The sequence below is a fragment of the Alternaria atra genome (assembly GCF_907166805.1).
Source record: "Alternaria atra isolate CS162 genome assembly, contig: 25, whole genome shotgun sequence".
Lineage (NCBI taxonomy): Eukaryota > Fungi > Ascomycota > Dothideomycetes > Pleosporales > Pleosporaceae > Alternaria > Alternaria atra.
In genome coordinates, this window is record NW_025091323.1 from 3,037,781 (window position 1) to 3,052,222 (window position 14,442).

The 14,442-nt window shown below is 50.8% G+C and overlaps 6 protein-coding genes across 6 annotated transcripts; 3 read left to right on the forward strand and 3 right to left on the reverse strand.

Annotated features, from left to right (window-relative positions):
* Window positions 1-341: 341 nt before the first annotated feature.
* On the forward strand, window positions 342-815 carry ALTATR162_LOCUS6065 (uncharacterized protein; the record flags this gene model as incomplete). Its single annotated transcript, XM_043313686.1, has 1 exon — window positions 342-815. The coding sequence occupies one exon, from the start codon at window positions 342-344 to the stop codon at window positions 813-815; it is 474 nt and encodes a 157-aa protein (XP_043169621.1).
* A 326-nt stretch (window positions 816-1,141) lies between these two features.
* ALTATR162_LOCUS6066 (uncharacterized protein) lies at window positions 1,142-3,071 on the reverse strand (the record flags this gene model as incomplete). The annotated part of the gene is made up of 3 exons (XM_043313687.1): window positions 1,142-1,179; window positions 1,235-2,744; window positions 2,973-3,071. 3 exons carry the CDS (start codon window positions 3,069-3,071, stop codon window positions 1,142-1,144), a joined length of 1,647 nt encoding a protein of 548 aa, XP_043169622.1.
* Window positions 3,072-3,809: 738 nt separating this feature from the next.
* Window positions 3,810-5,599, reverse strand: ALTATR162_LOCUS6067 (uncharacterized protein; the record flags this gene model as incomplete). The annotated part of the gene is made up of 4 exons (XM_043313688.1): window positions 3,810-4,205; window positions 4,264-4,372; window positions 4,434-4,924; window positions 4,997-5,599. The coding sequence occupies 4 exons, from the start codon at window positions 5,597-5,599 to the stop codon at window positions 3,810-3,812; spliced, it is 1,599 nt and encodes a 532-aa protein (XP_043169623.1).
* A 1,161-nt stretch (window positions 5,600-6,760) lies between these two features.
* On the forward strand, window positions 6,761-8,332 carry ALTATR162_LOCUS6068 (uncharacterized protein; the record flags this gene model as incomplete). The annotated part of the gene is made up of 1 exon (XM_043313689.1): window positions 6,761-8,332. One exon carries the CDS (start codon window positions 6,761-6,763, stop codon window positions 8,330-8,332), a length of 1,572 nt encoding a protein of 523 aa, XP_043169624.1.
* A 515-nt stretch (window positions 8,333-8,847) lies between these two features.
* Window positions 8,848-9,911, reverse strand: ALTATR162_LOCUS6069 (uncharacterized protein; the record flags this gene model as incomplete). Its single annotated transcript, XM_043313690.1, has 4 exons — window positions 8,848-8,976; window positions 9,034-9,278; window positions 9,334-9,780; window positions 9,842-9,911. The coding sequence occupies 4 exons, from the start codon at window positions 9,909-9,911 to the stop codon at window positions 8,848-8,850; spliced, it is 891 nt and encodes a 296-aa protein (XP_043169625.1).
* A 1,593-nt stretch (window positions 9,912-11,504) lies between these two features.
* Window positions 11,505-13,114, forward strand: ALTATR162_LOCUS6070 (uncharacterized protein; the record flags this gene model as incomplete). The annotated part of the gene is made up of 2 exons (XM_043313691.1): window positions 11,505-12,461; window positions 12,515-13,114. 2 exons carry the CDS (start codon window positions 11,505-11,507, stop codon window positions 13,112-13,114), a joined length of 1,557 nt encoding a protein of 518 aa, XP_043169626.1.
* Window positions 13,115-14,442: the final 1,328 nt, after the last annotated feature.

The following is a 14,442-nucleotide window of genomic DNA, read 5'->3' on the forward strand; positions in this document are numbered from 1 at the left end:
CGCCCAAAAGGTCACCGTGGTTGCGCCGGGAGATCTGCACGAGCTTACCAAGGTATGGCTCACAGAGTCATCTTCCGATATCCCTGTTATGCCAACTATCTTCCAAATTTTGTGGAGAGAAGGTTGCACTGGGTGGTATGATGTGATGTGAGATGGCTGTGCGCTTTCGCTCTCGGCCATAATGTAATGAGTAGTACAAGGGAGTAGGTATATAATCCATTCGATACCCGAATAAACCTCATATACACACCCAAACTTCAACTCAAAACGACCACCGCATCAGAACCAAACTCCACATAGCAACTTCCTCTACAGCCGACTCCGCCTACTCTACCATCACCATGCGTTTCTCCACCCTCGTAACAGCCCTCACATCCGCGACCCTCGCCTCTTCACGCTTAATCGGTATCGCAGCCCCTTCAACGCTCGCTCCCAACAGCACCTTCACCCTCACCCTCCTCTCAGAAGGTTACATCCAGACTGTCGCCGACGTAGCCGTAGCCTGGGGTTTCTCCATTGCTCCCGGCTACCCAGGCTCCCTCGGTAGCTTCACCGACTCGGCGTACCTGGGTCCTGAGAAGAGCAACCAGGGGCAAGACAACGTTACTATCATCGCTACCGTGCCGGAGGGATTGGCAAGCGATTCGTACAAGGGTCAGGAGATCTTGTTGAGCGCCGGCATTTATTCGCTGTATGGTGCTAGCGGGAGTACGACTGTCACGGGATTCAACGTTACTGTCAAAGTTGGCGAGGTGACGGGTGGGGAGATTGTGCAGAGTGAGGAGCGGGCTTGGATTCAGAACACTGTGCAATAGGTTGGTGGAATACTTGCGAGAAGTTGCATGCGTCCCGGCGTATCTAGCGATTGACGCACCGAAGTGCTTTGGAACTTGGGCTTTATTTGTATACTATGCATTACTATTAATCAACATTGGCATCACAAGCATCCGGGACTATTTGGATTTTTTAAGTGGCAGTTTACCATGGCGTAAGAGTGATATTGTATTGATGACAATGAATCGAAGCATTGAGGACCCTGACGATACCTATCTGCTAGCCTTTTTCTAGGCCTTATACGTTCAGGAAGCGATCGTGTTGCATACGCAGCCTATTGGTATTAAATACGAAGAGTATGATTAGCTTAGCGCAACTCAGAATGTTGCTTCTGGGCCTCAAATTCTATACGTCGTTAGCGGCTATTCAAAATATACTCATCGAAACTTTAAAGACTTACCCTCTAGCCAGTCAACAACAAAGTTCTTCAAGTACTGCTGGGCATACACGACCTGCGGTGGTGGCAGATCGGGGGTTGTCTGGTTCTCAAAGATACCGTTCTCCTCCCAGTGGTGCACACCATGGCTGATCAGATGCCACGGGCGATCCACAGTGTCGTTCCTGCTCTCTGGGTACCATAGCGGGGTAGCAGGCCTCCATGGATCAGCGTTACCTCCGATATGGGCAAGACGCTCATAGTCAATGCTGTAGTTGCCGTACTTGTTGACGCGCTCAATCTCCGGAGGGTGCTCGATGCCGAACTGTGCGCGGCAGAAGAAGGTCAGGTACTCGACATCGAGAGTACGGGAGATGAGGGGCATGATGTCAGCCGGTGTGTTTCCGGTTTGGATGTATCCCCACTCGGTGCAGACCTGGTAGCTCCAGCTCGTTGCGCCGTAATCTTCAAGGGAAGTGTACTGTTGGAGAGCAGTGGCATTGAGTGTGGTGAAGTATGAATCCTGAGTCCTGTTCGAGCGGCGCCATCCAGCGAGCGCAGTGCTGTTGAGCCAAGCAATAGCGTTGAGTGTGATGTTCTGCACGACGGTATCGTTGGTGTAGCCAGCTGCTGAGACGAGTTCAGCAACAGCCGGGCGAAGGTTCTCGCCTGTGGGCTCATCTGCTGTGATGTTTTGGCAGTAGTTGAACCAGGAAGGCGAGTTCTCCTCAGGGTCCCAGTTGGTGCTCTGAAGACCGTATACACCAGTAATCTGGCCAGCGAAGTCACGGTTGTCTGTAACATCGCCCATACCAAAGACATCTTTGAGTGCCTGAACCTTGGAGGTGTCGTTCTGGCGGATAAGAATACCATCAACCACATCGATTAGAAGCTGCGTGTTCTTCATGCAATCGGGGGGCCCGTACAGCCTGGCGGGCTCGAAGTACTGCCAGTAGTCGTAAATTGCGACAGTCACACCGGAAGAGGAGATAGCGCCCCAGAAAGTCTCCGGGTACACAACTCGCAAGAATGCAGCCTGCGCTCCAGCGTATGAACCACCGTAAACAACCCATGGGGTACTGGGAGCAGTTAAATCCGCATCAATGCCCTCGAATTGCACGTTTCGCGCAAAGTAGTCAACATCAGCAAGCGCCTGCTCAGTCGACAAGAACCGCATGTTCTTAGTCGTCAAATCGGGCACTGGGAAGGATTTTCCATAGTAACGATGCTCAAGAATGACACCAAGACCATTGGTAGCCTTGATGACCTGGTGAACAATTCCCTTTTGGAGGAACGTGAGGCGACCCTCTCCGTCAGTCTCTCCACCAAGAAGAACAAAGACCGGTCCGCCAGGCTTGTAATATGTGTCGTCAAACCAGTACCTCAAGTTGAAGGAGTCATTGCTGTGAGGCTCGTAACGTGTCTCATTGTGGTAAAAGTCGACGGGCACTGAGATGTTGTACTCAGGGTACAGCAGCGTAGGGTCAGTGTCTTCGCGTTTGGCGAGGCTGCGTCGCGTCTGTGCAGCGTGCACCTAATCGCTTGTCAGATTCATTTGCTCACCGCCGGCTCATGGGTTGAGGGGTTGTCTCATGTTGATGCTTCACACCTGTAGTCGACCGAGAAGGTTCCGTCAGACTTTTGGCGCTTCTCGTGCACCTTGTGGCAGAGCGAGCAAAGCTAGCAGAGCTCAAGGAAACACAACGTAGAGAAACACACTATGGCAGCGTTCATGCCACGAGCAGAAAGAACGAGTACCTACCTGCTCTTCCCTCTCAACGGCATTTCTCGGCGAGAGCTTTAGTGCAGAAGCAGCCTGAAGGCTACCCAGGACCGCTGCGACAGCAATTGAGAAGCGCATGATACCGATGGAACAATGCGTAGTCGCTAGCTACGTCTGCACAAGAGGCAGCACGCGCCTATATATTTACCCCAACACGCAGGGACGCCGAGTTATGACGACGGTGATAACTACCCTGTCAATTCATATCATAGACGCGAGAACGACCATGTTTAGGGAAGGTGGATAAAGTAGTGCGCCTGTGCTAGCGCAATGACGATGCTTGAAGAAGCAGGAGATACGGTGATCGGCACTTGCGGCACCGTTGACGGTGGCGGAAAGCAAGCTTCTCGGCTTGGATGCTTGGTAAAAATGCTCATGGCGTTGTGTAGGATGCGACTGGCCTTCTTACACGCTGAATTGCGCGTTGGAAGCTGTATCCTCTGCTGAGCATGATGCGGTCAAGGCTTTCCAGGGATGTGTCGTGATGTCGCGAAGTTGGCACGTTGGACAAGGCGTCCCGGCCGCCTTGTCATCAGCCGAAGTCCCCTCAGCGGCCAATCGGCTGTACTTGAACACTCCTATTTCCGCATCACAACAATGGCTTCGTGCACGTACGTTTGCTTTTGCAGATGCGACCATCATGCAAGCTGTCTCTGTGAACGGCAGTATCCGGATCATCGCAATTGGTGGAACTAGTCAGGCATTGGAAGCGACGGTTCAATGCAGTTACTTTCCAGCGGAATGATAAGTCATGTTCATATATATACATATGGACTATTTGACGTCATATACCAAACACCAATTGTTGCGTTCTTCCTACTTCGTGACCTCAATATGCGACACCGATACATCCTTCTCTCCGCCAGAAACCCCCTTCTCCTTGACGTCCATCAAGGCGGCTTCGCCAACATCGACAGCATCCTCACCGTCGAAGAACTTGGCGATCTCCTCCATGGGCGTGTACCTTGTTTCCACAATGCAGAAGTAAATGACGCCGATTTCGAAAGCAAGGAAGACGCAGTAGCAAATGTAGTACTTCCATGCGAGTGCATCCAGCGCAATACCATTGACGAACTGGTTGAAGAAGAGAGCTGCTGTGACGCAGAAGTTGAGCCACGTGAACCCCTTGGCACGCAGACCATACGGCAAGATTTCAGTGGTATAGCCGGCCATGATACCAGACTTGATATCGTAAAAGATGCCGTAGAAGAACTGGATGTCAAAGTCAGTATAGCCACTTGTGTTTTAGAAGAATGGCACGCAAACTTACAATGCTAACGATAAATCCTTTTCCAAGAGGGGCCCGTGGCGCGATGTCATATCTGGCGGAAATGATGGTGAAGATGTTGAACATGACAAAAGTCCCGATGGTGGAAATGCTAAATGTAGGTGTATGAAGTCAGTGTGTGTCTCACGTGCAGTTTGTACAGGGACACTTACAGATAAATCGGACGTCGACCAAGCTTGTCAACTAAGAAGGCGAAAAGGAAGTTCTCGCACAAGGCCAACGTCTTCATACCACCGTTGATGCCAAGTTGCGTCTGCGGATCGGTCAAGCCAACGTTGTCCATAACGTACTTGAGGTAGTAAGAGATAAGTCCGTTACCACTCCATTGGCTGAAGAAACCAATCGCAGTTATGATGATGATCCTCTTACGGTTGCCTTTGGTCTTCAGGAAGTCTGACCAGTTGGTTCGGTCTTGCTCTTTGTCGAGCGCAATAGCGGCGTGTACTTCGGCATATTCAAGCTGGACAAACTCATCGTTTTCATTTCCTTCGCCATGCCAGCGGGAGAAAACGGCGAGGGCTTCTTCATGGCGGTCTTTGTTGCATAGCCAACGCGGAGATTCGGGCATGAAGAAGATGAATCCGAGGATTACAAGGGAGCAGATTGATTGTAGGAGGGAGGGAAGTCGCCAAGACCAGTCGCTCTACGAAAGATTAGGATAACATGTTTACTTGGAGAAGACGGCGGAATGTGGAAGGAGTAAGTGCCAACATACCTTCATCTGGAGTGTTCCATATGTGACCCAGGATGCGATGAATGCGCCGGAGTGATAGGAGGCACCAGAAAGAGTCACCAGTACAGCACGATCTTGTGGATGAGCAATCTCAGCGATCAACAACGGCGCCGATCCAAGGACGATAGTGTCTCCGAAACCCAAGACTAGCCTAGCAGCAATGAACATGCCAATGTTCTGCGCTCCAGTTTGTAGTGCGACAGCCAACAACATGATGACACATCCAATCGCCACACCGATCTTTCTGCCCTTCCAGTCAATGAGATAAGGAGTGAAGAAGAGACCGATGAGTGAGCCGAGGGACATGGATGAGTTGAAGAAACCGAGCATGGCACCACGGGGTTCTCCAAAGTAGTCCTGCCAGTAAGTCAACGACTGAAGGCCGTTCATCATTGATCCATCGAAGCCATTAGCGGTGTTCGTTAGGATGAGGATGACAATGTATATGTATAGTCTGCGCAGGTTGGCTCGCTTCCACCAAGGCACCCTTGGGAACGCACGACCCGCGAAGAAGAAGTGCCCTTTCGGCGGTTTGATAGGTACAACCTTCTGGGTGGTCTTGGGTGGACGGAAAGAAATTGCCATTGTAGAAAGTGGATGTTGCTATCGTGAAGAAAGACGATAGAGCTGCCCCTGCGGAGAGGACGCTGGAGATGCATGGATTACTCGTATCTATATATTCTCAACACCGTGCCACACAAAGCGTCCTTGAGGCATACAATCCTGGCTATTGGCATCCGTCCCGTACTACCACGCACATTTCGGTAGCCAGAACAAACCCTCGGAAAGAAGCCAAGAAGGTTGAATGCGCACATTTGCCTGGCCTCGTCCCGCAGTCAAGCACTCGTCTCTCGTATTTTACTCTTCTTCCTTCCGCCACCAAGGCGCTGCGGTCTTGATAGCCCTAGGCATTGTATCAGAAAGGCAGGGTCGAACCAGTCCGGAGGCATGCGACTAAGCCCTTGGTCGATTGCGGGGAAGTCAACTAATCGTGCAGCAACCCCATGGGGTTGAACCGGCTAAAGAATGAACCTTATCAGGCCTGTACTCTGAAGTTGGTGGTGATGAACGTGAGTATTGCCGCTTCTATTACCGGTGTCTCATTGCCAACGCTCGGAATGTGGAGATTTTTGTAGTCGCTACGCCTGTTTCCGTTAGTGGGTAGTGTTGTGGTTGGACCATTACCTAGGTGTATCAGATGATAGCCCAATACCCGAGCTTCGTTCCTTAGTGACTTGCGCAGCTTCCAATGTTACCAAGGAGCGTGTCTAGACACCACGGATTCGGGACTCAGCAGACCTTGCAATACACTGGTGTATGTGCTGGGGCTGCCAATCCATCCGGGTACTTGGACCCTTTCACTGCGACATGTCGATCACGTTCACTAGGTGGAAATGAGCCCTCAAGCAAGGCGATTGTACCGGGGAATTCGGTACACGATAGAATGATCTATATAAAGGAGGAACTGTCTGGTAACGCACATGTGTAGCTACTGCTGCCATCGTCGATGAACTTCCGTGTTCAGAGGATTGTGATATGCGTCCCTGAACCGAGGCGTCAGATGGTACTGAAAAAGTCAGTGCAGCAAGGCCAAGAATCTCCCACGCACTGTTCTCATTTACCCGGTGGGCATTTATTCAGTGTACCAACCCTGTGACTATCAAAAACGCACCCAGAGTAGTCTACGATACATCTTCCTGGAGAGTTATCTTGGTTCAGATTTCTGATCATAGCGCCACCATCAACATGAATAGCAGTCCGACTATTAACCCCATCGTTGGAGGGTTCGCTCCAGACCCTTCGCTTATCCTCGTCGATGGCACATACTTCCTCGTCAACTCGACGTTCCATCTCTTCCCCGGCCTCCCAATCTATACATCGCAGGATCTCATCCACTGGCATCAAATCGGCAACGCCATCAACAGGCCTGAACAACTCAACTTCTCCAAGTCCTCTACTTTGATCCACGACCTTGGCAACAATGATCACCTCTACGCTACAGGTGGTCTATACGCACCAACGATAAGGTACCACAACGGCACCTTCTACATTGTCTGCACAAATGTAGTAAATCACGGGAAAGACGGCAAAGAGAGCTCCCTGCAGAACTTCATCATCTTCACTACAGACATCCACGCAAGCAAATGGAGTGACCCCGTTTATTTCGACTTCTACGGAATCGATCCAAGTCTTTTCTTCGACCCTAATACCGGAAAAGCATATCTTTGTGGTTCAAAATCTCCAGGTCCGGAAACTAGAATTACACTTTTTGAAATCGACGTCAATACAGGCAAGAAGCTAAGCGAGGAAAAGGAACTCTGGCATGGTACCGGTGGCATCTATCCTGAAGGTCCGCATGTATATTTCCAAAACGGGTTCTACTACTTGATGATTGCGGAGGGAGGAACACATGAAGGACATAGCGTCACAATGGCGCGGAGCCATAGTCTTGAAGGCCCGTGGGAGGCATCACCCAAGAACCCGATATTGAGCGCTGCAGGTACCGAAGAGTATGTGCAGTGTACGGGCCACTGCGAGGCATTCGAAGACAAAGAAGGGCAATGGTGGGGTGTTTGTTTGGGGATCAGGATGGGCGCTCCCGACCTATACGGACTTGGACGCGAAACATTCCTTGTGAAAGGTACATGGAGTGATGATGGCTGGCTCACATTCGATCGCGCGAAAATGCAAATCGAAAACCTGGCTGTTGTACCGAATTCGTCAAAAAGACTCACCGCCGCACCTGGAGTTGACTTCCTATACATCCACGATCCTGTGCTATCTCACTACAAGATGGCAGAACGGCAAATTACGCTCACGGCTTCACTGGACGATTTAACATCTGCACATGCATCGCCGTCGTTTGTTGGTAAACGTCAGCGGCAATTGAAAGGAAGAAGCAGCGTCACCCTTCTACCTCCCACGCTCAACTCGAAGACAATTACTGCAGGGTTAGCAGTATACAAAGACGAACACCGCTTCCTCTCCTTGTCATACACTACGTGTTCTGACTCGTCCTCTTCCACTGTCAGACTTCACGTCTTAAATAAAGCAAAGGGTATCGACAACCACGAGCACGTTGAACTAAAGGATGCATTCCAAACTCTGCAACTCGTGATCGAGTATTCAGAGATGGATTACACGCTATCATATGCCACAGAAAGTAGAGAATTTAAAGAGATAGGAAAAGTATCCACTATGGACCTTAGTGATAAAGATTTCGTAGGACCGATTATCGGTGTTTTTGCGGAGGGTGAGGGCCGGGAGATTGACCTAAGGGATTTTTCGGTTGACCGCGCATCATCGTGGGCCGCGTGAACGTGACGATCCTGTGGTCTTCACGCGCGAACCATGATGGGTCCTGTCGGTCAAAACTTCGGATGAACGATCTGCCAACGTGCATTGCCGCGAAAGGGCCCGCATGATGAGCGTGAGGTATCGACTGTGTGTTTCACAGCATTATATACACATTCCAATTTGCTGCCTGGGTATCAGTACAGGCAGTGTTCACATTTTTACGTTCTCATCTTTTGCATTGCTAGCCTTCATATCATCGTACAAGTGTATTCGCCTTATCTCCTGCTGGAAGTGCTCGTGATTGTCTCGCTGGGGGCTCACAGGCACTAAGTATCGTTCTCTGCAGTACCTGACAGCGAAGAGCAGCCTGAGGTAGGGGGTGTGGCCTCCGAACCCATGACGGGCGATTATCATGGCTCATAACTGAGCATCGAACCAAGTCTTACAAGAGCGGCTCCGTCTCTTCTTTGAGACGCGTCCAAGTCCTAAGTACCTATTCTGATCTGAGGTATGGCGATACTAGCGCGTCTAGTGGTTCAAGTTCGGGTGATCTTAAAGTCTTTGGAAACCTGGATGGCATCGAACGGCAGTGGTTCTGAGGTGAGTTTTCGTTCGGAACTTGCGTCGTCGCCCGTAACGGTGATGTTTGTCTGATCTTTGTCATGCTGCGTTCAATTCAATTAGCTTTGTCAACCGTCTTGTGCTCGTCGCATTAGACTCACCAACTCCATCCACTGGGTATAGTGTCCCGGTCTCGCTTGCTGCGATCCCATTCCACCAGTGTTCGACCTCTTGATCGCACTGAGTCGACCGCTGTTGCTCATTGATGAGCTCTTATACTTTTGGCGCCACTGGAGGTAGAATGGGCGCAACATGGGAATGTTGATGCAGAGACCAGCGAGCATGAGCTCGACGGTGCAAAGCATAAAGGTTGTACCTGATGTACCCGTGAGGTTGCCGATGAGATCTGCACAATGTCAGCCATCTTGCCCGGCTTGGCTATGCATGTAGAAAAGACTCACCAATGGTGTAGATGAGGATGAATCGTGCGATACTGATGAAAACACAGGCCAGACCCAAGCCGAAACATGCCAACACAGCAAACTTTTCCGTCTTTCGCATTTGCAACTGCCATACGCAGCGAATCGGAATTACCACAATCATGAGGTCGGTGACCATGTTTGACAAGATCAGACACTTGAGCAGCAATATCTGATCCATGCAGTGTCCAACTCGTTTGATGGTCCATTGTTGAGAGATAGGGTCGCAGAGGAATATGAAGACGAAGTTGAAGACAATAGCCCAGGCGACGACTATGCCGCCGACGATGTAGACCGGGAGACGCAGTTGGAGTTGGAAAACGCGGTGATATAGGGCAAGTTGTGAGAGCTTGAGAGCTGCGAGACACCAGATGTAGATCAAAGTGAAGGCAAACGTTATCTGCATGATGACAGGCAGGTTGTTCATCACTGTCGAATTAGTCAGTTGGTCCACCTCCTCAGGGTGCGACAGCGTCTAGAACAGACTTACGCTTGGGAAACATCTCAGCATTGTTGGGGTCAAGGTCATAGCCAACTCCGATCGTGAAGACTGTCTGCATGTCAACTCCATGTTCATAACTTCGGTGGAGAACCAAGTCTTACCCACAGCGTTCAGACCGATGGTACTTGTCGATAAGACCTTCAACGTGTGTGAGCTCAGATATTACAATATGAAGATAGTGCACTACGTACCAGCGCAACGCCTGCGAAGATATCGTCCAGTGCTAATCCAGGTCCCCGCATGCGACCGCGAAACCGAAAGAAAACAGTTGTTGCAAAGAGCAGCCATAGACACGACATCGCTATCATCGAGTCACGGCCGCTCCTGGCTATCGGTATGTTGATCGTTTCCACCATCTCGCCCATCTTGCTCTCTGCAAGCCACACACGCAGTCGACGCCACAGAGATGCAAAGTAATGAACAAAGTACTAAAAGAGTGGATCCCGCCGTGAGAACTGGTGTTAACGAAGGAACGAAGAAGAGACGACGGGGTGATGAGTCGGGGCGACAGAGTGTTCATAAAACCTGATCCATGCCATGCTCTCCTGTCTTCCCTCAAGACTCCTCTTGACTTTCGTCAATGATCGTATACCCGTTGGGCTAGCGGGCCTAGGCTAGCGGACCGAAATCAGTCCCCTGTCTGTCAACGTCAAATAGTGGAGGCCTGAAAGGATCATTACCACAAACGTTGGCCGAACACCTGAACTATCCCTTTCGGATATGTGTTCGAGTTCCCCCGGATACGCATGCAGATATTTCAAACTACGCGAGACGACGATCGTAATGAAGCGCCATAACTCTCGCGCACTCATGCAGCTTAAGCCTTAACGGAAATACAAGCATGAGGCTTGAAAGGGAATAGTAACCCACGGTAATGTGCTGCCGGCGGTGAAACGGTCTAGCCCAGGATGTGACCCACAGCGCCAAGGGTCACTGCCGGCCGGGCGCCTCATCCGCTTGCCGTATGACAGCCGCAACTCTCCGTCTCGAGGGTCATCGGCAGCATGACGGATGAAGACCTCATGTTCGTCTCCACAGTGTTAGGCCAGGTTCGTTCTTGACTCGAATCGCATTCTGCCAGTAGTGGCAGGCCTGGCGAGTATGTCTTCTAAAATAAATATGCAAATTTTCCGATCTTGCGGACAGCCCTGCCTCAGGTTCCCTGATCTCTTATCAGCAAGGCGCACCATTGTTGCGTGCTTATCGACGAAGTCGTTTTCGACATAAGACCATGGGGCTGATAGCGAAGAGTTTTGAGTCGCAAATTTGCTTAACTCAAAAGGACATCATCCCCGCGAAGACTCGCGCAGAGGGCGTGCATCTCCACTTTAGCATGTTAACTCCCTTTCCACGTGGCGCTATGATCCTCCAGGGTCTTAGGGCACCAATGATGCCACTCCTAAATGAAAACCCAGTGGGGTCGATACGGGGCATTTTCGGCATTCGACACTCGACGCCCGTTTTATCGCCAAGTGCGGATGTACTGCAAAAGCCAGCAATCAGAAAGAGAAAGGATCAGCCCTGTTGAGGTATCAGTCCACTAGAGACACTCTATTGGTATATACCATTGCCCTCGCTGAAACGATGCCATGCAATTACGTTCTCCCTTGTGTAGTTGTGCGTCGTCCTGGAACTGCTCAATACTCCCAACATGGACGATCATTCGGGCCTTTCCCAAGGCTCCAAGTCAGTCTTCCCCTTCGCCATCGTGGTATGGCTTGTTGTGCTCTGGATAGGCTATAGAGTCACTATTGCAATTTACAACATATCGCCCTTCCATCCACTCGCCCGATTTCCAGGCCCAAAGATCGCAGCGGCGTCCTACCTCTACGAAGCTTACTACGACTGGTGGCTCGGAGGACGCTATGGAAAAGTCATCGCCCGCATGCATGAGCAATACGGTCCCATGGTACGCATAAATCCAGACGAACTACACTGCTCCGATCCTGCCTTCACGGACGAGATATATGCTGGCCCCGGTCGTGTACGCGATAAGTGGCAGCATCAATTGAACACTGGTGGAGCCGGACCTGTTTCAGTAACTGGATTTTCGACAGTGGACCATGACCTGCACCGCGCGCGCAAGGCGCCACTGAGCAAGTTCTTCTCGCGCCAACAGATGTTGAAGCTGGAGGGCGAGGTACACGAGTTTGCCATGATGACGGCAAACAAGATGCTCGCTTCTGCTGGAAAGAGCGCTTTCGATGTTAAAGAAGCGTTCAACTGCTATACTGCCGACGTCATTTCGCAGTACGCATTCGGTGAGCCCATGGGCTTCGTCGCGCAGGAGGGCTGGGAACCAAACTTCGCAACCTGGGTCAAGTCATTCTTCAAGAGCGCGTATATGATGCGCCACAATGCCTTGGGCCGGAAGATGGCGCAGGTCTTACCGTTCATGGCCGATTATCTTGGTGAAGACATCAAGGCTGTCATGCGAGTCATGAATGTGACGATTCCCGAGTATATTGGCCAGGCTCTGAAGAACCCAGAGAACGGACGTGTTTTCGCTGAAGTCATGGGCAAGGACAAGACCATGTCCGAGGAGGAGAAGTACCGCTACAACGGTGAAGGTTTCAACTTTTTGCTTGCGGGTACCGAAACTACTGCGGTAAGTAACAGGTAAACCCCAACCTTGATTTTTAGGGCTGACAGTAACCGTAGGCTATACTGACTGTGTTCACGTACTGGACATTGGCAAAGCCAGAAATCTACAAGAGACTCATGTCTGATCTCTCTGCCGCTGGTATCAACACGCAGACGCTCAAATGGATCGAATTAGAGAAGGTGCCGTACTTCTGGGCTATTCTGCAAGAGTGTCTGCGTATGATGCCCGGTGTATCCCACCGGTCGGCCAGGATCGCACGCGAGGAAGACTTGCACTACGTATCGGCGGACGGCAAATCTGACTGGGTTGTTCCGAGAGGCACACCCATTGGCATGACATCCATGATCAATCATTGGAACCGAGAGCTTTTCCCTGACCCTGATGAGTTCCTTCCCGAACGTTGGTTGTTGGAGGACGGATCGCAAAACTATGCGCTACAGAAGAAACTGATCGCGTTTGGAAAAGGAAGCCGCAGCTGCATTGGTGAGCAGTTGGCGTACTGTGAGCTGTACATCATGGGCGCGTACATGGCTCTCAACGTTCTTCCGAGGGCGAAACTCGTCGATACCGTGAAGGAGGACATCTCGTATGACCACGACTTGATCGTTGCGCAAACAACGAAGGGCTCCATTTCGGTTCGCGTCGCTATTGAGTAGATGAACTATAGATATTGTGAGGGTGGCAATGGTTGCGAATTTAGATAGGAAAATCCATGATTGATCGTGGACAACACGGACAGGGTCGATCTCGAACGAGATGCGTAGTGGTGAAGATAATGACGCGTATTGTATGAGTAGCGTGTACGCGTGTGACTTCAAATGCTGGAAGCCGTGAGCAGGCCGGTTCCGGTGCTTGGCACACCGCGGTTCCGCTCAGCCATGTCCCAGCATACTTCGTAGCGTGACCACTTATGGCTGTTTCAGCAGTACAACCTTTGTCTCATGGTTCGTGTACCACAATTTAGGTACCCTAGATGTCCGCAGCCTTTATTCAATACACATGTCGTTATAACCAAGCGAAATTAAGGCTCTTGGTGGCGTGACGTCACCAACGTCTGATAGTACTGCCAGCGTCCGAGTACTGTACCCATAGCATCGCCGTTAAGTACGATAGGGTTCTTTCCAACTGTTTTCTATGCGCCGTTCTGTAGAAACAGCAGTTCATAGCATGTGGATCGAGGGTAGCGTACTATTCGCACGCACATGTTTCCGTCAGAGGTCATGATACTTATAGATCGCTGACAAGCCCGCAGTAATAGCGGCCATTGCCACTCTTCACATTTCCTTCCGGTAGATCCTGGTCGCCAGCCCTCTACAATGATTATATATATGTACTGTCGTCCTCCGTATTCTCGAGCGCGTCACAACAGTCCTAACCCGTGACTCGTTTACCGGCATGACTGAGAGCTACTATTCGTACTGCAAGCAAGCGCACGTCGCTCCACAAAGATCTCAAGTAATCATCAATAGCAAATAGATCGCCACACATTGGAAGGGCACATCGGATGTTGAGACGTGCATGTTGGCTTTCGATGACGGCGGCTGCATGCAATTATCAGGTCTAGTTTATCTCGATCTGATCAAACTCATAGGTACTCATCTGCAAAGAGGGGTGTGGGACTACCATTGTGCTCACGCTCGCCTACACTTTAGTGTCGTATGCGACCCACACGCGATTCAGGAAGCTAGAAGCGTACTACTTCACCTGAGCACTCGCAACAGTCGTTCTCCATCCGATATCATCGTCTCTGGGATTAGGTATCATGACATAGTCCTGTTGTCGCACATCGTGCTTGACTCTACAAGTTCTCGCTATTGCGCTCCAGAACCCACTTGGTGGGGCTCTCCTCTACCGCCTGTGGGCCACCTCTCGCACAGATTACCCCAGCTTCGGCAGTGACAAGTTGGGCAACATGGCGCCCATTGCTTCCCGAAAGTGGTTCGATATGTCTTTTGACAAAATAGACCCTGTGAACCCAAAGTCC